The sequence below is a fragment of the Gambusia affinis genome, linkage group LG11, assembly GCF_019740435.1.
Source record: "Gambusia affinis linkage group LG11, SWU_Gaff_1.0, whole genome shotgun sequence".
NCBI classification, from domain to species: Eukaryota; Metazoa; Chordata; class Actinopteri; order Cyprinodontiformes; family Poeciliidae; genus Gambusia; species Gambusia affinis.
In genome coordinates, this window is record NC_057878.1 from 28,623,925 (window position 1) to 28,649,960 (window position 26,036).

General features: G+C 46.3%; 1 protein-coding gene across 7 annotated transcripts in view; it reads right to left on the bottom strand.

Annotated features, from left to right (window-relative positions):
* tns1b (tensin 1b) overlaps positions 1 to 26,036 on the bottom strand; it is a 35,972-nt gene extending 9,936 nt beyond the window's left edge. For 4 of the 7 annotated variants that reach the window (XM_044131289.1, XM_044131286.1, XM_044131288.1 and 1 more), the window contains exons 1-17: positions 26,006 to 26,036; positions 24,799 to 24,970; positions 23,897 to 23,947; positions 23,692 to 23,814; positions 22,655 to 22,719; positions 22,029 to 22,112; positions 21,798 to 21,910; positions 21,665 to 21,725; positions 21,114 to 21,189; positions 18,630 to 18,759; positions 18,487 to 18,552; positions 18,255 to 18,377; positions 7,412 to 8,896; positions 5,408 to 5,488; positions 3,347 to 3,528; positions 3,132 to 3,270; positions 528 to 623 (exon numbers count right to left, since the gene is read on the bottom strand). In XM_044131289.1, the coding sequence (XP_043987224.1) occupies positions 528 to 623; positions 3,132 to 3,270; positions 3,347 to 3,528; positions 5,408 to 5,488; positions 7,412 to 8,896; positions 18,255 to 18,377; positions 18,487 to 18,552; positions 18,630 to 18,759; positions 21,114 to 21,189; positions 21,665 to 21,725; positions 21,798 to 21,910; positions 22,029 to 22,112; positions 22,655 to 22,719; positions 23,692 to 23,814; positions 23,897 to 23,947; positions 24,799 to 24,831 (2,908 nt within the window). In that variant the 5' untranslated portion in view covers positions 24,832 to 24,970; positions 26,006 to 26,036. The remainder of the gene's footprint in view (positions 1 to 527; positions 624 to 3,131; positions 3,271 to 3,346; positions 3,529 to 5,407; positions 5,489 to 7,411; positions 8,897 to 18,254; positions 18,378 to 18,486; positions 18,553 to 18,629; positions 18,760 to 21,113; positions 21,190 to 21,664; positions 21,726 to 21,797; positions 21,911 to 22,028; positions 22,113 to 22,654; positions 22,720 to 23,691; positions 23,815 to 23,896; positions 23,948 to 24,798; positions 24,971 to 26,005) is intronic. The other 3 variants (XM_044131287.1, XM_044131290.1, XM_044131291.1) reach the window with 3 other exon arrangements.

The following is a 26,036-nucleotide window of genomic DNA, read 5'->3' on the forward strand; positions in this document are numbered from 1 at the left end:
CTGCTTTTGTCCTGGTTGGGCGTTTTTTTCTTTTTTTGCATTCATGCCCAAGTTTTGTGTTTAAAAATTAACGTCAACACTCTGTGCCAACCCTCAAGTCTTTTTGGTGGGAGGGAATGAACCTGTCCTGACCTATTAGCCTGAACAAAAGTTATAAAAATGATGATAATCGCCCTTTAAGATAAATGAGGTGGCTGCTGATTATGAGCTCAAGTGCCAGCAACAATCTCTAATTCTTACCTTCCTCCTGTTCACTGCTCTCATCATCTGTTTGGCATCATTGGAGATAACCCAGAAACAACATATTGTAAAGAACAACGTGAATTCACAGTCCTAGTAAAGGTGTGTCTTCTTTCTTGGAGTTTACAGCTCTAAGCAAATCAACTTCCCATCCTTTTGATTTAAACACTCTTTTCATTGTTGTTTCTTTATCTGACCTGAAGGTCTTGTTGCAGTGATTAGGAGGCTACTGCACAGTAATCCCTGACCTATGACCCTAAAGACATCTTCATGGTTTCAGGACCAACCTGAGCCTGTTTGGTTGAGGAGGATTTCTGCCGGGTTGTGAGGCTTCAAGCCCAGGGCTGACAGGGGAGTCTTGGCAAGACCAGGAGGAGACCGACCTGGAGGGAAACGGGGCAGTTAGCACCACGCAGAGACAGAGACCTACAGCCATGCTGACAGCGTTACCTGTTGACACAAACTGTGGTTCCATTTAGGATACTATTTTTATTTCTGTCAACTCTTAGAAATGTGATTTGAACAACCAACCAGGTAAGGAACCATCAGCATGTCTGGGTTTAAACACAGAGACGGACATATTCAGGTGGGTGTTCCCATGCTTCATGCTCTGATGGAGGATCAAAACATGCATGTGACCAATCGCAGTCAAACTGACCCAACCTGACTCCTAGTAGAACAAGGTGCGTTAGAGCAGAGCTGAGTTGAACCAATGAACAAATGAAGAAGCTCTGATTAAAGGTTTTGGGGTTTTTGTCTGTCTGGACCCATGAAGCCAATCAGGCATTAAACATGAAAGATACATAAAACCATCCAAGTTAAAACTGAAATAAAGTCAAAGGATTTTTATGCCTTAACCTCTAATCATAAAAGAGTTTATTGGACTAATACCTGCTTGCTCCTTTTAATCGACACTTTTTTCCTACCAGTTAAAACTAAGAAATATGATTTACAGGGTCAAACATTATCAGTTAAACAACTTTTAACCTTTTTTGAAGATGTACGAAACTAAAGACTCTCCCAGACTTCATCCAAAGCGTTGAAATTATCTCCATGATAAAAACTCTACTATCCTGTTCACAGGGAAGCGTCTTCCAGAGCCCAGTGTAAAATGTTGTGGGATTTGTCCAGAAGTTTATGTTTTATGCAGATATTTGCCCTGATAGCAGCGTTAATATTTCACTTCAACTGATCCTCTACTACACGGTTTTTGTGTCTGCAGGCGACATGAATAGTTTTGAGGAGCTTTTATCAGACATGGTGTGAAATTATGGTAATTTGTATGGATAATCCACAATACCTATAAAGATTGTCAAAATGTCTAAAAACTCCTGAATGGAAACAGCAAAGTCATTGTCAATAGAAGAGAAGAAAGGTGTGACTGTCTCTCCATGGCGTTTACTCCTGGAAGCACCAGGTGACCCCAGGTGACCCCAGGTGGTCTGCGTCTTGTATGAATGTAAGGTGTCAGTAATACGAACATCCTGCAGCCACGCGGCTGCACATCGACTGTTCAGCTATGAATGAATGATGTATGGGAGAGACTCGACTAAACATTGGTGACATCGTGTTTCTGGGAAAAGGTTTTATTCCTGCTGAATCACTGAGATGATTTATCATTTTTTCATGCCAACAAGTAATTATTCTGAACAACAACAAAAAGGTAACAATGAAAGAAGCAGGTTGTGGCAGGGAAACAGGGCAGCAACGGGAACTCAGGAGCAGGGAGAGCAGCAGCTGCTGAGAGTTTGGTTTGTAAAAACATCGTTTCAGTTTTCATTGGAAGCTTTGACTGCTCTGCAGTCTCATCACACTGCTGCTCTCCTGGGAGTTTCACGCCAAAGCCGTGCAGGGCTGTGATAAGTGATGGGCAGAGAGACACTCAGGCACAGAACGGCGTTCAGGGGTCAGGATGGCTGACGGGTTGGGACGGTGGGACTCCCTCCACTTACCAAAGAATCGCAATCAATTCTTTGAAACCGCAGCTTTTGCTCATAGATGGTACGATTGGAAGAGACATGAAGACTGACAACAGACTGCACTGATCCTCAAACATGAACTTTACACAAGATTGACTGAGGAATTGGTCATTTTTACTTCTACGCTGCATTTTGTACCAAGCTGAGGAAACTGTAGTGTTCTTAAGAACAGCGTTACCTGTTCAGGAGGATGTAAAGACGACAGCAGAGGAACTGAGCTGTGTAAAAACTAGACATGTAGTCATAAGGAAGCTAACTTACACATCACTTCCATCCAACTTATATGCAGAACAAATCAGATACCTATCCGACAGTTTTTAAAGTGTCTGAAGTCTGATGGTCATGTTTCATTTTGTCTGACCCTGATGTTGCTGACGTGTTACATCCATTGTCAAACTACATCAGAGGAATCCAGACACAATAAATCTGAACAAAACAATGGCTGAAGCAAGCAGTGCCGACTCTTTGGATGGAGCGAATCAACAGAAAGACAGTGAGCTACTTTAATTATTGCTTCATTGATTACGTTCAATGAATGAACCACCAAGTAACAAAGTCCTAATGGAGCATCAAGAGCTGCTGTGTGAACGCAGCCTGAGGCGAAGCTGGAATCCAATGAAGGAACATTATTTCTGGTCATCTTGACAAAAGGTTAACTGGAACGGAACTTAATAAACGAAGTTATTAAGACAACATGACCTATAAGACACTGATAGAAAGACGAGTTAAACGTCTGATTGAATGGTCACATTTATAATCCTTCTAACCTTCTTTCCTGTTTTTTCAAATCTCCAACAGGAAGAAGTTGGTTGTAATTTAACTTGTATTTTAAAAATGATCAATCGTATGAATTACATGAGTATCCAAGTCACAGCTCCACAGTGCCATCTGTCAGCCGGAGGGGGCACTTACACAGGTTGAAGTAAGGGGTTTGCGGTGAGACGGGGAAGGCGGGGGTTTGGGGAAACGCCTCACCACCAGCTGTGGGTGTAGGACTGATGGGGCCTCCCTCCAGCTCCTCAAAGGCCTCCCGGTAGCTGTGCATGTTTTTCTGTCGAGGCGGGAAAAATCCAATCAGAAAACAGAAAACTTTAAATGTTCTGATGCATCCGGAGCGAGTTTTCTACCTCCTTGGGCCGCCCCCCGGGGTTCATGGCTATGGCGCTGACGAACTCTGGAGAAACACACCGGACCGGAGAGCGAACAGGGACATCTGGAGACAACCCGTCATCAGAGTGTCCCTCACTGGTGATGCGACGTCGGGGAAGGATTGTCGGTTCATCTGAAGGTGCTGAACGGGCCTGGACCCCTGAGGGGACGTATAAATGAGGGTCAAAGGTCAGAGATGAGAAATGCCTGTTGGCCCGAGAAAAGTATCCTTTCATATTCAACATGCAAGCTGGAGAAAGTTACTAAAGGAGCAAACACACCAACATTTTAGCATCACATCCAATAAAAGCTGTTAAATTCTCAACCTGGGTAAATAAACAGGCTCCTTTTTTCATAAACTTCAAACACCAGCAGCTCCTCAAAGCACTGAGTTAATCTGATTATCATTAATCTGATTGTCATTAATCTGCTTCAACTTGGAGAGCCAGGCAGAAAGCTAGCAGCATTACAACCACAAACAGGACCGGAGTTAAAATTTTATGCAAATAGGAAACAAAGTGTAAAGTGGAGGGTTGGAAAAACGACACGACAGCAGAAACAGATCAGCGTGTTGGATCACCACATTTTGCATCAAGATCGGTTCTTATTGGAGGAAGGCAGGAAAAAAACAAGATTAAGACAAAGAAGGTTTTAGTTTATTTGTTCTGAGGCAGTTTAAGTTTCACCAGGAGGAAAAATCCAACAGATGCTTTACATCCAAATGAAGTGTTTCATTTTCTCCCTCTTTATTACTGACGGAAATCACTTAAAATGTGTAAAATGTTAAATATTTATTTAGGAAGCCAAATATTTAGTTACAACACTAAATGTTTAGTTTAACAGCTGGAAGTTCAGATCCAATCTGTCCAGTTTACACTGCTGGCCGAATCCAATACAAACTATCAGAAGAGCCAATAAACATTTGATTTCTTCAACTTTCACAACAGTTTGACGTTAGGTGGCCATATTGGATTGAGACTCTGGGCAGCGAGGGAAACCTGTTTACTCTGGTCTGCAGGCGGAGCGGACGAATGCCTGGACGAATGGCTGGACGAATGGCTGGTCTCAGCTGTAAATGAAGTGAGGCAGCGTTTCTCCAGACTGAATGGAAACGATGGAGGACATGACATGAGAACAGCTGTTCTACTGCGCCTCATATTCAGGAAAAATCTGGTTTTAAAACTGAAACACACCCACTGAGAGACACAGCTCTGAAACTGAGGCCCAGATGTGTCCAAAAACACACACCTCCCTGTTACAGTATGCTGTTACCATGGTAACGGCTAATGGTTAGCAGCTGCTGATCCCAGAACCATGAGGCCTTTTCTCCGATCGTTCTGTGACGGTGAGTCTGAGATGGATCTCCACAGGGGATCCACTAACCAAACTGATCACTCCGACAGTAAAGGCAGCGCTGATGAATCTGAATCCCATCGTTACCTAATTCCACCTCTGTGGTTTGAATCTCTGGGAAGGATCTTCCTCCGTGGTGAGGATTGGGCCACCAGCTTCCAGAGGACAAACTCAGGTTCTCTGATGCTTCCAACTAGGACAACTGGTCTGCATTTACTTTGTCTGCTTTTGTAAATGGTGAAAACGGCTCAAGAGATAAAAGTGGTTTTGAATGAGGCCAGTGTATCCTGGCTGCAGCATTGTTCCCCAACTTTGGCAAAACAGATCTTGTGACACGCTCTCTCCTGGCAGGACACAGAGCCTCCTTTGTTCCTCCTCTGAAACTTTAAAGTTATCCCCTCTGGTCTGTTCGGACCACTCCTTCACCTTCACAGAGGAAACTGCAGCTCAGAACAAACACGAGTGGTGAGGAAGTTTGGTGTTTCTCAAGCTGGAGAACAACGGAAAGAGTTTTTATTGAGGAAGAAGAGATGAAACGAAGACGATTCAATGCCAACAAAAGCCCACCACACTAAAAAGGCAAAGCAGAGAGAGATTTGAAGTCAGACTGAAGGAACGCTCAGACAAAAGGAAAAGCAGGTCCTGATTTCCTGAAGCGTTCCTTCAGTCCGGCTGGGAGAACCAACCCGGGAGGGAGTGAGAGCGGCGGTGCTCAGACTGAGGAGAGGTCATGCTGGGGTTGATGTTTTGGACTCGAGCCGAGTACTCTGGACAAACAGATGAACGATGAAAGAAAGGAGATTATGATAAACTAGAAGAAAGAGGAGCAGAGGGAGGATGAGGTCATCTGAAAACAACAGCAGAAGATAACAGACATCATGTGCTCCTGTTCAGAACACACGACGTTCTCACATGATGGCAAAACTCAAATAAAACAGTGACTTAAACATTTGAATAGCAGTAAAATCCTTTCTGATCCCAGAATGCCTTCTGTCCGTCGCTGTGGTTCTGTTCTCTGTGCTAAAACATCTGCAGGATGTCAGAGGTTTTTATCTGGACTCTGTCAACCTGCCGGACTGGAAGCCTCTTCCTGTTTAAGGCTGAGTGATGGAGACGGCCAGGAAACGAGATAAGGCCACAGCATGTTTATGTTTCAGCTGACGGCTTCGGCCATTTTTCTCCTCTGGTCCGTCCTCCACTCAGAAAGATAAAGATCAAATGAAGGGAAGCTGGGTGGACTTTATGAAGAAAACAAACTGCAGGTTTTAAATCGAAAATTCTGAAACCAAGATAAATTATTTAGAGATTGTTTGTACATTCAATGAGACTGAAGTTCTGTATAATTAGACCCAAAAGCAAACTGATCTACCTGGGAGAAGAACAGGGCAGAGAAACTGGCTGGACTCTCACTGGGCAGGAAGGGGTTAAACCCGGCCTGCTAGCATCATGATGCTACAATGATGAGTCTGACGGACTGTTATGTCTTGTTACAAGCAATGGACAAAATGTCAGCAGCTCCGCCCTGACCGGACCGGACCGGACCTTTAGCCTAAACAGCTTTTGACAGTGGAAACAGAAACTACTGTCCTGACCCATCCGGTATCCTCAGTGGAAAATGTTGACTCTCCCCACCTTGTAAAATTTTTTCACGTTTCTCCACAGATTGGATCAGATTCATCTCTGGACCACCAGACAGTTCTGCTAATGTTTTGTTTTGGGTTTGCATTCAGACTCTCTGAACGATGAAAAACCTGTTCATCCATTTTCACATTACTGGTCAAACTGAAGAAGAGCTGCTCTTATCTTCATGAAATGAAACCTCAGCTCCTTCTGAAGAAACCTGACCACAGATGCTGCCACCACCACGTTTCTCAACAGGGCTTGTTTTCTTCCAGTGATGACCCGTGTTGTTTTTCTGCCGATCAGAACTTCTGGAATTGGGGCCCAAACATTCCAGTTGGTTTCCTTCAAACCAGAACACAGAATTTGTTCTCCCGCAAGGATTCAGGAGATTTTAGCCCAGCCTGGATGTTTTCCCTGAATGAATCTGTTTTTCAACCACGTCCAGACATAACGCTGGAAATGACCGGTACTTTCTGCTGACCCTTCGGTGGTGGACCGCTGGACAGCAGCACTTTTTCTGTGTAATTTTTGAAATGCATGTATTTTCTGTCAGTCATCCTATTTTGTTTCTAAACATGAATGGCTTCACTGTGCTCTAAAAAGTTGATATACTGCTGTAGATCTCATTTTGTACCCTTCTCCTGACCGATACCTTTGAATAGTAACATCGTTAGTATTCTCTCCAACCTCTGGCATTGACGATGTTTGCAGACTAGAAGATATCAAGTTTAATTTCTTCAGATTGATGGCAGATGAGAACCCACTACTGGGTAAGTACATGTTTAGTGGCCAAAGAAATGAATAAAACAAAGATAGGACATTATTTTCTAACACACGGGTCTCAAACTCCAGTCCTCCAGTCGCTGTCCTGAGCCTCAGGTACAAAACACTGGAATGAAACGGTTTAATTTCCTCCTCCTGGTTTAGATCAGTTCTCCAGAACCTTAATGATGTAATTATTCTGTTCAGGTGCTCCAGCAGAGGAACATCTAAAGGTTGCAGGGCAGCAGCTGGAGGACTGAGAGTTTGACAGCCCTGTTCCAACACAACAGATAAAACGGTCTTACCTGCAACTCTCTGGGCCACCAGACCTTCTACATTGAAGACTTCCTCTGGCTCACCGTCTCTTGGCTGAGATGATGCTGAGGCAGAACTTGGGCTTCTTCGGGATTCTGAGACATCTGAGGACTGGATACTTGTTGGGAATCTGGTGACAGGTTTGAGCTGAAGGTGGGGGCTTAAAGAGGGAGGGATCTGTGATGAACCACTGGTTGCAGAGGAGTAATTTGGAGATCCCTTGAAAGGTGAGGTCTCTGGTGAACCTGGCTTCCCTGATGATGTGTGAGCTATCGATAGACTGCTGGCCAGGTTGGGCACTGGAGCGGTAACGTTAAGGGCAGCATCAGTCTGGAGGGACGGTCTGGTTTGGCTCTGGGAGAAGGACGGCTGCGTGGTCACCACCATTTCCCTCAGTGGAGCACTTTGGGATTTTGATACGACTGAACGGCTGGGCTCCAGGTTTGACATGAGCAGGTTAAGGGTTTCGATAGACTGCTCGATCTCTTCCTGAGAAGCACTGTGGCGGTGTGGGAACTGCGGCAGGCTGTGGTGAGTGGACATTGACACAGACGGGAGTGGACTGAATGTGACTCCTTCAGTTACTGGCTCCTCTGGAACTCCAAATCGCTGCCAGACATTGAGACCACGTTGGACGGCGTCCCTGCTGCTGGTGGTGCGGGTGGGAGCCTGTGGCATGGACTTTGGCTCGGCACCAAAGGAACGAGAACGAAACAAGTTGCCGTTCTGGGTAGCCATGTAATTTTCCAATGATGGGGTTAAATCACTTTGGATCAGAGCAACAGGTTTATCAGATCTGCCAACATGTGGCTGAATGGTTTCCAGAGGTTTCTCTGGGATGTTGCGCTCCAGATACGGCACAGGTTCCTGGCCGTTGGTAAGTGATTCAGACTGGTAGTAAAGATCAGCCGGTGTAGCTCGTCCATCTGTGGAGGAAAACGTCCCCAGACTGTCCACACTGTTGCCCTCTTGACTGGTGGGCAGTTCATCATCCAGGATGTCCGTTTCACGATCAATACCACTGTGTCCATTTACATGGACCTGGGCGGGCACCAGGTGAAGCATTCCTGCAGCGGCAGCAGATGTTGGCGTGGACAAGTAGGCCTGTCTGTGCAAGGGCCCCTCCAGTCCACTCAGTAGTTGCTCTAATTCCTTCTTCTCCTTGGGACTTATTGGTTGTTGTGCTGGAGCTTGTTGACGGACTGAAGGTAACACCTCGTCCACGCTGACGTGCGTCTGAATCACAGTGGAAGCTTGAGGTGCTGAAGTGGCTTCATCCGTTCGGTCAGTTTTGATAGAGGCAGTGGAGTTTCCTGAATCGCTGCTCACTGACAGGGCGTGGTCACCAGCAGGTAGGGCGTGTTCAACGGCTGTGGCTGGAAGGCCATTTGATGTGACCGTTCCTTCACCAGACTCCTTTTTACGAACTTTGGCATAGAGACTCCCGTCCAGAGGCCCCTGGGTGTGAATGACGTCTGAAACAAAAAGAACGAAGTCTGTTTAGAGTCTGATCAACAATGTGTCTGTTCTTCAGAACCCATTTATATTCAGCTGCCCACACATTCCTATAGCCACAGTGACTCGGCAACTACCGATACAACTGTGCAAACTACTAAAAATAAATCAAGACATTAAGAAGAAAAGTGTGTGCAGCTATGAAGAAAGGTTGTCCAGCCAACGTCGCTGCTGGCTTATTTCCACTTTTCTACCAGCTTCGGGAAATGAACATTTACTGCAGATTGTGCTGTGGAAAATATGAAATCACCAGGGTTTGCCCCCCTTTTTTTAGCTAACCATATAAATATGTGCCATCTGACTAATACTGGTCAATCACACAAAGATTTTTCTAGTATTTACAGCCTGCAGCTCCAGCCAAGACCTGTAAGGATATAGGGTGTCCCAGTCAGAAAGATTTAGTCATCACTGGAAATTTTCCTCTCTGACAAAGAAAGGCCAGAAGGGTTCTCCTGTGTTTAAAAAACAAGCTCAACATACCAGGAGAGGCACTTAGAAAGTTAAATCAGAACCCCAAACAAAGCCCAGTTCTTTCCTGTCATTGGTGAACAAGCAGTCAACTTGTCAGACTAAAGACTTAAAACATTCTGCTCGTCATACATGGGTCAGAGTTCAGATAAAAGCAATACCTGGTTCTTTCCTCCTCCACCAAACTTTCCAAGAAACTCATATCAAAGCATGGACATGAATCCTTTCCTGATTGTCCAACTGAGAAAGGAGCTGCACAAAGACGCTGCCTGTGTCTCTGCAGCCTATAGAAACCTTCATCTCAGCGGTTCTGAATAAGGGTTCTGTTACAGAGCCCAGTGGGCGGACGCCGGGCACCGCAGAGCCTCCTGGGCTGACCGAGGCAGACTGCCAAGGGAAGGAAGGGCACAGAATATAAACGTGTTGATACTTGATGTGAAGCATAGATGATCAAGAAAAGACTCATTATAGCTTTAGACACAACGAGGGCCAAGACCCTCAGCAGAGAAATGAGCAGTGACCATGTGATTCATTCATCCATCTTTACTCATCCACGTGGCATGTTGCCATGGTAACCACCTCAGGAAGAAACCCAAGCATCCCTTCCTGTCTGACTCCTGGATATCCAGGTGATCTGGTGAGATCTGGGATCTCTTCCTATGAGGAAAAGTCAGGCAGCTGTTTCTAAACCTGGGAAAGGAGCATCAGAAGAAACAACTGACCTGGTCATTCAGAGATCTAAATGACCTCTGACCTCTAACCTGCTGGCTGAGCCTTGGGGTCCCACTCACCCTGAAGGACAAGAAGCTACCTCCAGGTGGCGCCGTGGCAGCAGGTGCTGCTGATGTCCTGCACCAGATCCTTTAAACCAAAACCTGCATGTTGCTTAGTGAGTCAAACTGTTGACCAGCTTTGTTTGGTTCAGTTTTCTCCTCCACTGACCGTTCAGGTGACCCAGCCAGGTCTGTGGCTCCAACTCAGTCAACAACCAGGTCAAAACAGCACCAGCATATTCCAACTCGATCGACCTATAGTCATGTTTTTGGACTTTGGGTGGAACCTGGGCTTCCTGGGCAGAACCCACACAGGAAGAACCTGCTGAGTGACACCAACTGTCACAGTTCAAACCCAAATGGGACCAACTTTGTCCATTTTTCATCAGGTGTCCCCTGAATGACCAGCTGGTCTGAACAAGTCATCACTGTATATTTGTAAAGCTCATAAAAACACTCTGATATCAAGCTGTTCACAGTCATGCAGATAAACTTAGACATTACTCATGAAAGACGAGCCCTTTGAGCTCTCTGCTCTAATTTCAGCACCTTTTTTATCACCTGTCCTTCAGTCGACTCAGATTTAATACCTCAACACGCTGCGCTGCAGCCTGCTCCAGGGAAACAACAGCAAGCCAGCAGGTCTCCTACCTGTGTGAGCGACACACAACCATTCATCCCCAAACTACGGAGGGAAAGCCCTGCGGCGGAAAGTCGGATCAGCAGAGCGGCTCCTGGCTCCTCCTCCCTCTGGAGCCACTTTGTGTCTGAACTGGAGCTGCTGGTGTTGCAGGCTGACCCTGTTCTGTTTGGGCATGTGGGAGGTCTGTCACAACAGCGTGTGATGGTGTGTGTAGGTGGAGGCTAAGGGGCCACTGAATTCCACAGAGTGGGGTTTGATGGAGCCTCATCCACACACACATCCTGCCTTTACACACCAATTCTGATGAAAACTGCAGAAAGGCCTTTATTATACTAACACACTAAATAATTCAGAGCCTCTTCTCTTTGGACCTGGATGCTGCTCAGTTCGCCTGCTGGAGTTAAAAACATGGCTGTAATGGAAAGAAGCTGGAAGCTCCACCCAGCTGCAGGCGGAGGAAACGCCAACTTTTCATTTAATGCCATGAAAGAATCATTCTTTCTGAACTGTTTGAAGATACGAACCATTCAGTTCCTTTATTGCATTTTGTCAGAAGACTCCAACGGCTGGATAACATTTTTTAACCTCATGAAAAATATTTTACATCAATTCAAATCAGGGTGTATCAGTGTATAACAATATGAAAAATATTTTTAATTAGGCTGAAAACAACCAACAAATTTCCCCCGGCCGTCTCAGTGTCCTCCGTTCTTCCCTGATGAGGAAGATAAGGAACGATTCCAGGACTTTAGTCATCCGTCCTGAAACCGAAGTGACGAACAAACAGCATCTCCTCTTGTACTACAGGACATCTAATCCGTCACTTTACACTTTCGTCTGCGGTCCAAACGACTATTTATGTTGATGCGTCTGCTGCTGTTTCATTTGCCTGAAATGAATCCACATAAGCCTCTACAAATAACCTTTGACTGAGCCGTCCAAGTGAAAAGACGGATCATGTGCTGATCTGCTGTGGAGGAACCAGAAGTTGATTTCTGATCGTTTTCAGATCCTCAACAAGAACAGCAGCTGATAAACTCTAACTTTTTACGGCTGTAATCTAAGGCGCGTTTAGGTGGTGCCAGATATTTTGAGGTTCTGTGAGCCATATGGTGCAACTGTTTGACCTCTTCATCTCTGAACTTTGACCTCTCACCCCAGTGGCAGCAGATACCCCCGTTACAACGGAAATAGCATGTTCCTCCTGCGGCGTCCATATACAAACACACATGTGTGCAGCTCCTGTTGGTCTCTCTGCGTTTGAAGCTCTGCGTTAATAAAAAGCAATCATGAAACTCGTTCTGGGAATGTTCTCGACTCACAGCAGCACCAGAATAGCTCTACATGTATTTACATTTAATACGCCCCAGAGGCGCATGATGCTGTAATCGTATGTAAGTTTAGTCTGTGGCCGTATTTGGACAAAGATAATGGCTGAACGATTGATTTGCCAACAGAGGTTGCCTTTACTGTAAACCAGAGCTCAATGGTTCTTACTTACAGTAACACACAGGGTTTGGAAATGCTTACACAAGGTCTGCAACAATAAAGCATATCTGAGTGAAGCTGGCAAAGTGAAAACCCCTTTCTCTCCAAAACACTGGTCCCAGTAAACACTTGTGTTGCAGCTCATCAAATATTCATCAGAAGCCGTAGAGAGTCGATATCTGGAAGTGCAAAGTGTTTAGGACTGGAAAATAAAGGACAAGATAATGGAACCAACAAGATCATTGATTTTCAATCATGATGTCAGCAGTTTTACAGAAACCACAAATAAGAAAGCAGCAACAGCTAACACCCTCCACATTGACACCAGAGTCCAAACAGCCCCACCTTGTGGCCACATTAAGACAAAGATCCAGCCGTGTTTCCACACCTGTTAGTCTGGTAGACTTTGGTTTGATTGGGAAACAAATTGGAAAGTTGTAACTTTGGTTCTGCGGTTTTCTTTCTCACTGCTCCGTGTCAAACCAACTACATCCTCTGAGCAACCTGTTCCCCTCCTCACCTGTGGGGGCGCTGCACCAAGAACCACTAAGGAAACGACTCAACATCCTCTGACTCTGTTCATCGGTTCTCAACCTCCATCTTAACCTTTTTGGGTTCTTTTGGGTTTTGGGTGAGTTCTTTTCCCCCAGGTTGGTTCGAAAGGCTATTGATGAAACAATAAACCAAAATCTAATGCGACCAGCCACTGATGTAGGATGTGCTTCATGATAATAAAACATGGCTCCATGTGCAACGGGGAGTATCGTGTTATGACGAGGAACAGGAGTATCAAAAGAAAGACGGTAACCAAAGAGAAGCCAGTTTCCCAGTGGAACCAGAATGAGTTGATAGAGAAGCTGAGGCCTCGTTGGCCGATTCAGGAAGATAAACGACCCACATTAACAGGTCCCACAGGCCGCAGGACAATAAATAAGGCAGCAGAACCACAGAAGTCATCTGTTCATGTTGTTTTTGGGAATGCTGGGAGGACGACTGGAAACCAAAGGTTGGTGGTTCAGGCTCTTAATTTGGCTTCAAACATTTCAGATTCCTTTGGAAACTGAGATTGCTAGCTAGCTAGCTAACAAACACAAGGAAAGTACTTAGCAACAAGAAGAAAGGGAGTTGCGGGAACTTTTATGATTTCTGTTCAATACTTTGTTAGTCTCAATGTTTTAAAGTGGTTCTAAATATGAGCAGCTAGCTAGAAATATAGTGATAAGGAAATCGATTTCTGAAAATGTCAGGAGGAATTTTCATGAAAAGATAGCAGCATACATGTACAATTACATTAAGAGAAAAGAAGTTTAAGTTTTCCAGTAATTAATGGTTTCTTTTTGCTAGTTTAATCATTTGCGGTTAGAGGAAGTCAGCAGCTTTGGGCAGAAGGAAGCAAACATACGGATATCAGAGGTTGCATCATCTGCTATAACCTTGTTTTCCTTCCTCATAACTCTGTCCATGTTTGGTTTTTTCCAGATGGATAAAGGCCCATAATTAATAACATCCTTGGTCGTGTTTGGCTCGTTCAGCCGAATCAGCTGTATAAAGCTGTGCTGCTCACTGCTAACAGCTGGAATAAAGCCGTTTCCATTAGACGATAACAGACCTCCCATTCATTCCAACACATAATGGACAGCAGATAACCAGCACCGCGCTGGAGCTCACAGACCACAAGGAAACAGGCAGATCAACCATTAATTCTCCTGGAAGTCCTTAACAAAGCATTTGGTTGTTAATGAAGCTCCGTATCCCCGGTCGCCCTGCAGAGGCCCTTTTGCCTCTGTGGCCCCTTCATGAGCCAAACAGGGACACTTGTTGTCTCTGTGTCCGATGCAGCCTCCACTAGAGGACCTTTAGTTCTCCATCGGGGTCGTTACGCAACCAGAGCTGTTTGGAGTCAAAGCAGAATAATCTGCCAAAGCCTGGAACCAGCCTGCAGCCTGTTGCCAACACAAAGGCCGAGACGTCAGCGTCCTACACAAAGGCCGAGACGTCAGCGTCCTGCCGGGGGGACGACCTGCCGGGGGGACAAACCGCTGGGGGGACGACCCGCTGGGGGGACGACCCGCTGGGGGGACGACCCGCTGGGGGGACAACCCGTCCCAACAAACCTCAGGGAAACCACAACAAGTGTTTCGAACTGTCAGGTTTGGGTTTTCTTCCATGATGGAACGTGACCTTCAGCGAACCACTGAAGGTCACCCGGCAGTGGGAAAGGGTCAGCATCGTCTTCACATGGAGAAATTACTTTCCTGGGAACCACTTTACCCAGTTCAGACTCTGCCTTTCAACCAGCCGTTTCCATGAATCAGATCCTGACAACATTCAGGAGTTCCTCAGGGTTCTGCTTTCAGCCCAGTTATTCTTTTCATGTTTTCCTTTTGAAACAATATTTTAAAAACCCAACATCTCATTTTAACTTCATCCACTTTTTAAAAATGTATTCCAATCAAATAAATATTTAAATGTAACTGATGACTGATGTTGGGAATCCAGCTGTTTAGTTTGCTGGACGTTACTTAAATCTGAGTCACATCTAGTTTAACTTGTTGGTTGTTTTACAGATCAATTGCTACAAAATGCTAAAAATGAATGAAGTTGATCTTAAAGTTAGAGATCTTTTCAATGATCCTTGAACCACAAACAAGCTTCACATTACAAAGTCCTGGCAGCGTCTTTCTTTAATCCGCTCCAATCCCAATCTGAATCCTTCTGGGCTCAAAGTTTCAGTTTGACTTCCTGAAGTCCAGTTCTGCCGTTTGGACTGCAGGAGGTCAACCGGACAGACGGACCGGGCTCGGCTGGGAAAACGACCACGACCCGGAGCTAACATGCAAGAGGACATCGAGGAAAAACTGGAAGAGGTGAAACCGCAACTTTGTGGCAGGAGAAAATCTGTTTACAGAGAAATCAAGGTCACTAGAGGTCTGAGCTCGTCCTGGAGACGTTACTCCTCTAACAAAGTACTCTGGTAACAGAACCTCAGGTGACCCGACCACAGCTGAGCCAGGAGAACATCTGAAGCTTCACAAGTGTCTCCAAAACACTGAAACTCAAACTGTAAACTTCAGCCGATTGAAACCTCTGGAGGGTTTTCTCCTCTCATTCCAGGAAGATCCCAGAAATGATCAAAACATCGAGACAAACGGACAGAAGCACCAGAGCAACATCAACATTCACACAGTTCAAACATCCAGACAGCAGGACAACGCAGAACCTGATGTTACTTGGTGAATCAGAGGCTGTGGCTCCGCTGCGTCCGGAGGGTCCGACTCACATTTCCTCCCAGCTTTTCTTCCCGCAGCGTCACAGAGAAACCAGCAGCACAGCCGAACCCCGGGCTGCAGACAGCAGTCTGAAGCGGAGCAGCACAGAGTCGCCGCCCCGCTGCGTCACCCGCCGCGGGACCGGGAGTCTGCGTTAACTCCTGCAGCTCCTCAGAGCAGCAGCAGGCGCAAAAACACAACAACCTGCCTCCACACTCTGAGAAATAAGGGAAAAACAGAAAGTATCCAGAGAGTTTCTGTCTGAGACGCTGAGTGTTCACTGATGACAGGAATCCAGTGAAAGTCATCTGGAAGGACGAACTCAGACCGACGAACTGCAGCTGAAACTTCCCTCCATTATTCATTCACTTTTCCAACATCAATTTTCAAGTCTTCCACCAATCAAATTTAGATCTGAACTTTGACTAGGCCACTCTGCCACATGAACCATCTCTTTGTACTGTATTGTAATTTTCAGCAGAACCTCCAGAAGCTCGGTTTTAGAGCAGAACCGTGTGAAACAGATGATTTTTGACTAACGCCCAGAACCAGACAGGTTGATGGTTCTGGGCCGGCCGAACGGCTCCGGGTCGAACTGGTTCTGTTCATGAGTCTGAAGTGGATCCAAACGGTTCTGCTACATAAATCACTTCATCATGCAGCCAGTTGAGTCTCATCATGTTTCACATGTTGAACATTTTATAAACATATAATTCAAACCTTACAGGAAAACTGTAAGAAATTAAAGTTTAATATAAAATCAATTAAATTCAGTTTTTAAACAGAATTTAAGAATTAATAAAATGTCTTCAAATAAAAATGGCTGCTGGTTTTTAAAAAAGGTTTGTCTTGTTTTGATCCCACTAGTTCAGGATGATGTGACACACGCACACGCACACACACACACACACACACACCTCCCCAGAATGAGGTGAGACTTTCACCTGCTCTATTTCAGCAACATCTATTTCAGGCTGCAACACTTTATGAGCTGTGATAAAGGGAAGCCAAATGACCTCTGACCTTTGACTAACTGGGAGCCTAATAAAAACAGGTGGGGGAGGGGATGTGAGGACAGCAGCCTGACCCCTCCCATAACACACACACTTCCTGTTTGAGTGTTTTGTTGAGCGGCGGGTCCGGGTCGGGTCGGGTCGGCTCCTCGGTGCCGCTCAGGGCGTGGCGTCGCTTCCTTTTTTGGGTGGCACAGAAAGCGGCGCTCTGGTCTCCGAGCGACCGCGGCCGCCTCAGGGGAAACCTCGCTCCATGCCTGTGGCTCGGCCCAGGAATGTCTGCAGACCCGGTTCTGCTGGGCCCGGTTGGCTTCTCTGTTGTGATAATTTTACCGCAGATGATTTGGGCCGTAAAACCGTCTCCTTTCACCATCATTTACACCCCGGGTGGGGAGATTTTCAGGAGATAATAAAACACAACAAGTTTATGATGTGAGGGTATTTTGGATGCAGAGCAGCCCGGTGGGACGGTCCGGTCCGGTCCGGCCCACAAGAAAACAAGAGCAGCTTCGGTTCAGAGGTCTTTGTGCCAATGATGGCACCGTCCTGTCAAACACAGAACCGTGTTCACACTGTGACATCTAGAGCGGATGGATCTGTCTCCATCCAACTGCTCAGCACCAAGACCTGCTGCACTGGACCAGAACCAACCAGAACCAACCCGACCCAATCTGGACCAAGCTCTCAGTCTGGTCCTACAGGAACCGGATGGCTGCACAAAACCCAAGAGCTGAGACGACGCAGCACGCCGCGGCGAATCTCCAAGTCCACGAAACACAAATCCATTTAGACAAACTACCAGGTCCAGAATCACTGGATCTCGTTGGGCAGTCAGTAAAACTCTCCGTCCTTGTACTAGACCTCAGAGTTGGATCCAAACACAGGTTTGATACAGTTCAGCTTTCTGACTCTTTCTGCATCTTTCCTTCAGCTATAGGTTCAAAGGTCAACGGTTCGGTTAGGGCGGAGCTACAGCTACACACAACACCCACAACATCGTCTTTCTGACCACCGACTGATGGACAGAAAGACGTCATTGTGTCAACCACACTTGCTGTCGCTCCAGGATGATGTTTGGCGTTGTGGGTTTAACTCTGCCTGCCCAGTGAGAGTCCAGCTTCTCACCAGGCCTCATTTTCAGAGGTCAATGTCTCTTACAGCCAAGTTGGGTGTGTCTCCAGTGTGTGGTCACTGGGCTGATGATGTCATGGTGTGCGTCTCCAAACCAGTTTCTACAAAATCTCAGTCTACTTGTTCGTTCCAGGTTGGCCCGTCCAGTTGGCATCGTATCCTGAACAATTCAAACCTCAAGCTTTGACCATCGAATTACCCATTTCCAACTCGCCGTCTCACCAACTACTAGAGTCTCATCATGGGTTGAAATCCATGACGAGACTCTATCAGTGAATATCGTCTGCTGCCAATCAAATCCATCTTGGACCGGCTGGTACCAACCCTGAGAACCACACTGGATCTGCCACTGGACACAAACCTGGTGGACTGGGGAAGAACTGGTTGAGCCCATGGAGGAGAGTCATAAAACAGAGTACCGACCCGTACCGACCCGTACCGCTCAGTAAGAACGAGGCATAGAATCACCTGTTCCACCTGAACAATGTCTGCAGAGCTTTACTCCTCTTGAATAATAAAACTCCTGTTCTCACCATCTGTGTTGTCCTCACAGAGCTGGTTGAAGTTTTCATAGGAATCCCAGCGAATCAGAGGATCCTGGGTGTTGTAGTCAACCGAGACGGTCGGCCCGTTTTCCAGGTGGTCCATACCTTGACCAGAAGTACAAAGAGACGGAGCAGAAGACGTGAATGTCTTTACATCAGACGCTTGGACTTTACAGTGACTCAGAGTTAAAGACGGACGTTGGGACTCTCTGATGCTTACCATGGATTTTCTCTGGTCCAAAGGAGAAAATAAACTCTACTTTCCCATATTCTGGAAACCTGTCATCTGAACAAAGGGAGCATTTTAAAGTATGAATCATTTTTGCATCAAGCAGGTGGAACCCAGAGGAGAAGCTCCGTTACCTTTAAACGTCTCGTCCAGCTCGTCCTTCCCGAACACGATTCCCAGGTCATGGACGGCGCAGGTGTGGAACTGGACCCGGAAAATCACGTCTCTGCAGGGGCTGTGGTAGCGCTTGTGGTAGCACTTCAGCTGGGGGTCAAACAGTGCAGACAGAGGTCACCGTCAGACCGCTGGATGGTTCACAGACTGCTACAGCACCGCATGTCCTGATACCTCTGACCCAGGAGCTCGTCTGGGTTCTAACAGCTGCTGGCAGGAATGAGCACAGAGAGGCTATGTGGTGCTGAAGCACATGACCTTTAACCCCTGGGCAAAGGAAGTGGCCTTCTGAGAACAATACTTTAAATGTGGGTTACATTAACAATCAATCACATTAATGTACTGTTGCTTGTTAGCATGTGGCTAACGGTTTGAATCAGGTTCATGTGCCCCCCCAGGGGGGCCTTTTCCCCACTCAAACACCAGGCCCCCAGAATGTCTGTGCACACCCCTGGATGCAGGATTAGAGCCTCGATGTGAGTTGGTTCTGAGTCCAGAAGTACCACCAGAACCCCGAGTCAAACCTCAAACTCAACAAGCAAAACTTTCTCTGGTGGAAGAAGCAGCTTTTAGAAAACCTTTAATAAAGACAAAACTGCTCGATTTAAAACCACCAAATGTTCACATTTCTCTCCAGAAGAAACCAAAAAACAAAAATATGAACAAATGAATTTTTTCCAAACCTGAGGGAACATGCTGTGATGTTTCTGTTATTATTTCCTAACAGCTCCGAACCAGAAGCAGCTTCTTCCTGTTTCCACTGTAAACACAAGATCTGGATCTGTGTTCACTTTCAGGAATGATTCAGTCACAACGTCGAACGATTCTTTTTCTGGATTCAGTTTTAGAATCAGCCATTCCTCTGGATGACCAGCAGCAGCTCAAATATTCACAAATCAGATTTTTTTCTTGCTCATTAAACGCATCAGTGACCAAACTGAGTTCAGTAAAAATCAGATAAATGCTAAGATCAGTTGATTTGATGCATTTATTTAACTTTCTACCGGATGGAAAACCAGGAACTATTTTCCTTTTTGTTGTTCGTTAGAAATAAGAAATTAAAGAAATTGATTCAGATCTACATCCTTAAAATGAATCAGGATCAATGTTTCAATCCTAAAGATGAATCAGAGAATCCCGGGCCCTCTGGGTCGGGGGCCCCCTTCGGGTCCGGGGCCCCCTTTGGGTCCGGGCCCCCCGGCCCACAATGACATCATCTCCGTTCCTGGAATCACAGCAACAAGAAGCTCAGTCTGATCATTGATCCAATAGAATCCATTCGTCTCCTGAAACACGGAGGAGATACGGGTTTGGGTCTGTGGCCAGGAGCAGAACCGCAGAGGTTGTTCTGATGGACCCGGAGGACTCGGCTCCTGGAGAACTTTATGGTTTCAGCGACAGGATGGAAATAAACCCAACAACACGCCTGCCGGGCCGGTCCTCCCCAAGAACCGGATCTCAGAGTTAACAGTCCGCCGCTGCATCGCGGTTTCCAGAAACACATTTTGTGCTAATGAGGTTCTATAAACAGGCCTGCAGGATCCAGTCCGGCAGTCGTTCCCCTCGTTTTACTGCTTCTGTCAATAATCCCCATAAACCTCTGCAGAGCGTTCATACGATGCCGTCCAGAACCCGGACTCACTGCCCGCTGGGCAGGCCGCTTTTTTACGGGATCTAAAATGATCATTACTGAGGAAAATATGGAACTTGAAACTGTTTCTGGTCAGGAAGAGGTTTTTATGGGGTTCTATTGTAAAGTTACAGAGTGAAGTATGAACAGCAGCAGGGTTTCCCTGAGCCCGGCGGTGCGGATGCTGGGGCAGGGATCCAGCAGCCCACCGTGTTTCTGAGTTAAAAATGTGAAAATATCACGAGGTAATTATGTTATTGGACGACACCTTTAACAATACCAAAGCACCAGCTAAAGTCTTAAAGGTGAACATTAAAAAACCCCAAAATAAACAAACGATGTTAAACTGGTGGCCCGGAAACATGCACTGCAGGAAACATGAGCAGCAGTTTGGATTATTTAGATTATTATAAGTGAATAAAGAGGGGATTCATATGTTCACCATGTTATTCATTCATTCATTATTAAACGCTACAGCTTCACACTAAATGTTTAGCTTGCTAGCTGACTGTTGAGCTGCACATCTGAGCTTGTGGACAACAGAAAGGTTTAAAGAAGTTTAAAGAAATTACCGGCTAAATATATTTGATGCATAATGAGGACACACAGATGTGAACATCTGGGCTTGAAACTGATATTTTACATGTGATTATTCATTAAACGTCACATGTATGGCTTCCCATGACTAAACATTTCTTGGTTTAGGTCCAAACTTTCCCATGGATTCCCAAAGGAAAGTTCCTGGGAGGTTTCTGGACATTTACTGGAACCAGTTGGAACCCAGTAACCACCTGCTCTGTGGCTCGGTTCTTACCAGGATGTCTCCTTTCAGAAGAAGACCAGGCTCAATGGTGATGCAGATGCTGGTCTGGCTGTCGCCTTGAACGTTGCTGCAGGAAGAAGAGACAAAATGTCAGATGATGACATCATCAGTGGTGGAAACAGCCAACGCCATCCCACTGCCCGGTGGATAGGAGCCGGTTTGTTCTTCAGGAGTGACCACATGGTGCAGGAAGGTCTGGAAGGTTTTCTAACCTAACAAGGTTAAAGGCATGTTGGATGTAAAATGACCAAGGAGACCATAGAAGAAGAGCTGAATCGTCCCCTCAATTGACAGGAAGGTGTGTTTCCCCTCTGACTGTTGGAACCCTGAAGGGTCCTCATCTAGGAACAACCTTGAGGGCGTCCACACAGATGCCTGACCGGCTCTTTCATTGGCTCTCTAGTCACAGATTAATATCCTATACAAGAGAGGAGGGGATACTACTAGGCAATAAAGGAAAATCAGGGGCTTTATTATCCGGCCCTTACGAGTTCTCCATCCCTGGAAACTTGTAAATTGTTTGAGTGTCTGTTTGGACTTACTAGATCCCAGATGTGTAGACGGGCTGCATGGCCTGGTAGATTTTCAGGAAGGGACGGCAACCTGCGGCAGAAACAGCTGTTAGAAAACGGCTGGAGGCGTCAGACGGAGGTGGAGAGCCCAACGGACACCGACCTCCTTTGGACTCGAAGTCTGGGATGCCGTGCATGATGACGTGATGAAGGAACAGCGGTTTGTTGTTGATCTTGATCTGGCCGGAGAGTAAGCCGCTGAAGTACTCCACATACCTGAAGGATCAGAGAACCGGGACCACAGATCACAGCTGATCTATAGTCATTGCTTCTAATCCTGGTTACATGTTGGACGTCTAAACAAACAAGATCACATGGTCACTGGGTCACTGACCTTTTCTGAGACGGCTGGCCCACAGGAAGAACTTTGTCTTCGTAGAAGCGCTTCATGGCGAAGCGGTCCAGAGCCTGGTCAGCGCTGCAGCAGACAGAGGCGAGGTTAGCATGTCTACAACCAGCAGAGCCGTTTACCCAAACCACCACCACCTTCATGATCAACGTAGCAACCGTTACCAGCTTGGATTTGTAAATCTGATTTACCCATAATCCATCAGATTCATCACATTCAGGCAGCTTGCTGCTAATAAAGGCTCTCAGGTTGCTCACTGTCAGCCTCAGAAAAGCTGCCAGGATAATCAGATTAAGGCAGAAACTGAAGCTTGTGAAGGGAGCCGATCTGAAAGCATCATGTGATCGTCTGATTGTTACCGTTTGATCCTAAAAACAAACCCAGGAAAAAAATAGCAGAGACTATCTGGCATAATCCGAGTCTTATGACGCAGAGACGGTTTTAGCTAACTTGCTGCTTTCTGCTCATAATTATACGGAGCGTATCTCCTTGTTTTTGATAACTTGGAGTTTGCTGCTCCTCAGGAAGATGTGTGAACTGAAAGCATCACATGTTTGGCTCCTCATGGTCCGATCATCAACACGGCGCCTGATCGGAGACTCCGGACCCACCTGGCAGATATGTTGCTGTAGTGCATGTAGGCTGCCACCACCACGCCGGTTCTGCCCCGGTTCCCCTGAAACAGACCAGAGAGGAATCAGTAAGGAGAGCGTCATCCAGAGGGACCCCAGACCTGCAGAAGCCCGGTCCAGGTCTGGACCCGGTACTGTTCCAGGCGGGTCTGACCACACCGGTGGACCGGACTCATCTCCATCCCGGGTCAGACCAATAACAGCAAACTTCATGAGGTTCCCAGACAAGAACCGACCCAGTTGACCAGTTAGAAACATCTAACTGGAACCAACTGGGCTGAATGGATCAGGACTTTTTCAGTCAAGAAGTTTCTGACCCTGAAACCTGAAAACAGACGATGGTCAGATGTTATGACAGAGTGAAGTGTTTTGAAGTGAAGCTGCTGCTTCCTCTTGTTTCCAGCTGGACTGACTTTCCTCTGGTTCCTCTGCAGCAGATCGCGGCGACTCAAAACATTTCTGCCTTATAAACTGCAGCTGCTCGAACCGCACCGAGCCAGTGGAAATGATTTGTTGATCTGCTGAAACCCAACATGGCCCGGTTCCTCTCAGCTACATTTCCCAACTTTTAGAGCAAACTAATAATAAGAAGAAAAGCTGCAGTCGTCATGGCAACCTCCCAGTGGGAACGCGCTGAAGGAAGCCTGAAAACGAGCAGCGCGGCGCGTCTGACAGGAAAGCATCCAGATTTTGGGAGTTTTTGGGGCATCAGTTCAGTAATTGCTCTTGGATGTCGTTTTATTGGCACCAGATGAGTGTGGCTCGCCACAAAAGTTTAACGTGAAGCAACAACAGGGAAATATTGGTCAAGTTGAGATTTTATGGCACTGTTGAGGACGAAAGAGTAAATAAATTTGAGCAGCCATGATGACGGTTCTGACTGTGTTTTCCTAAGCCTGCGAGTGGAACCTGACCCAAACAAACACCCCGCCCTGTTCCACCAGGACGGGCCCCAGAGAGCAGCCCACAGCACCGCCTGCTGTCTGCAGAGGGAACTGCACCCTGCCCAGCCTCACCTTGTTGTGGATCACCACCACGTTGTGGCTGTCCGCGCTCAGCCACGTGTCCATGGCCTTACAGATGCTGCAGATCTTATCCAGAGCCGGAGCGTGGTGGTCAGGCCAGCCGAAGTCCAACACCTGGGAGGGAGGAAGAGGAAGAGGAGGATTAGATGAAGAGCAATCAGGATGTGGGAGAGACGAGTGGAGAACAGAAACTCACCTTCGGATTGAGCTGACTGATGTCATAACGTTTCTCACTGAGGTTGAAGAGCTGAAAATAAACAAAGAAAATATTAATAGAGGCGTTTTGATGCATTAGAGAGAGAAATTCATTTAATTAAATTCATTTTTTTTATATCCTAGTTGTGTTAAAATCCTTACAAAACCAAAAGCAGCTGCTTAGTTTAGTGGAAGATAAAGCTAAAGCGCTACATGAACAAGAGCAGGAGAAGCTAATGCTAAAGCGCTACATGAACAGGAGCGGGAGAAGCTAATGCTAAAGCGCTACATGAACAAGAGCAGGAGAAGCTAATGCTAAAGCGCTACATGAACAGGAGCAGCAGAAGCTAATGCTAAAGCGCTACAAGAGCAGGAGAAGCTAATGCTAAAGCGCTACATGAACAGGAGCGGGAGAAGCTAATGCTAAAGCGCTACATGAACAGGAGAAGCTAATGCTAAAGCGCTACATGAACAGGAGCAGGTGAAGCTAATGCTAAAGTGCTACCGTGTGTAACAAGGAAAACTTGACTATTCCTTCAAAACGATCGAGAAATTTAATTTTTACAGGTATTTCTCTAAATAACTCTCTTGGTTGGTAATGTAAATGCTAAAGCGTTAAGCTAAAAATTAGCTCTTTAATTAGCAGAAGGTGAAAACATCTCCAAAGCTACAATTAATGAACTAGTAGCATGGATCTCCATGACAACCATCAGATGCTACCTTCAGGCTAACTGCTGCTTGGAAAAAGCCTTTTCTTTTCTACCATCACAAACGTAAACGGGTAGTTTTCTGGACTTTAGCATTAGCTGAGTCTCAGAAAATGTTTCCACTGGTCGAGTTTGGACAGGAACTGTTGATGATGGCAGCTGGACGTGAAGCTGAAGCACGAGTGAGTTCTGGTACCAGGTAGCTGTGTCCGTGTTTGGAGCGCAGCATGGAGGCCACCTCCCTCAGGTTGGCGGCGTAGCTCTGCTCCTCCACGCTGCTGGGGAACGACACGGAGATGATCCGCTCTGTGATGTAGATCAGGTCCAGTTCGTAGCCTTCGTCCAGCGCCTGGAGGAGACTCGCGCTCCTGCAGGCAAACAGCACAGATCAGAGGTTAGCAGCTCTGGCGCTCGCTCACATTCCTTCACCTCAAACATCCTAATATGGAGAAGGCAGAGCCTGCAGCATCAACGCTGAATCCACGGCGACATCAGTCATTCCTGCAGCTGATCGCTGACGCGCCGTGCAGCCGCACAGCAGGAGGGATTCAGAGAAATGTGAGCCTCACAAGTTCATCATGTGATGAAGGGAAGGATTCTGACGGGACGGCTCGGAGTCAGATCGGGTCAGTTAACACGAGTCAGAGGAGAAGAGTCCCAGAACTGACTAACCGGATCATTTAGTTTGAATTAATCTGCCAGAACTCAACAGAGTAACGAAACTTAAACCTGTTTTTACAGATTCAATGTCTAAATTGGTCCCTAATGGTTGTAACTTAATGTTTCTGTTCCAATTATGACATTTTCATGTTTAATTCTGTAATATTTAACCTAAAAAGGTCTCAGTGCTGCCCTCATTGGGTTGGACGTTGGTACTGCAGTTGGATTTTCCTATTGGTTCCAGCGATCCGGCGAAACTCATTCTGGTATAAAACCATACACCAGTCAGACACGCCCCCTGGTGGCGAGTCAGGAGGTGGAGCAGCAGCCTTGCTAGCATTGATTGTTAGCGTTGCTAAACTTTGAATGTGATTCATTTCTAATGTGGGCGCCGAGTGGAACGGGCCTCTCTGGTTGGTCAGCTGCTGTTTTGATTTGTCAATTTGTTGAAAGATTGAAACCTAAAAACTTTTCTAGGTTTTCATCTTGATTTTTGTACAGGTATTTCTAAATAACTCTCTGGTTGAAATGTAAATGCTAAAGCTGCTAAGCTAAAATTAGCTTTAGCAGAAGGTGAAAACTTCCAAAGCTACAATTAATGAAAGTAGTTCCATGACAACCATCAGATGCTACCTTATTTTGCCCATCAAACATTGCTTCCTGATCTTCTCCATTCCTATCCGCTCTGTGATGTAGAATATCAGACTGATGAGAGGAACTGCGGTCGGTTTCATGCCGTCCACCTGGACGGTCGCCTGGAGGAGACTCAACGCT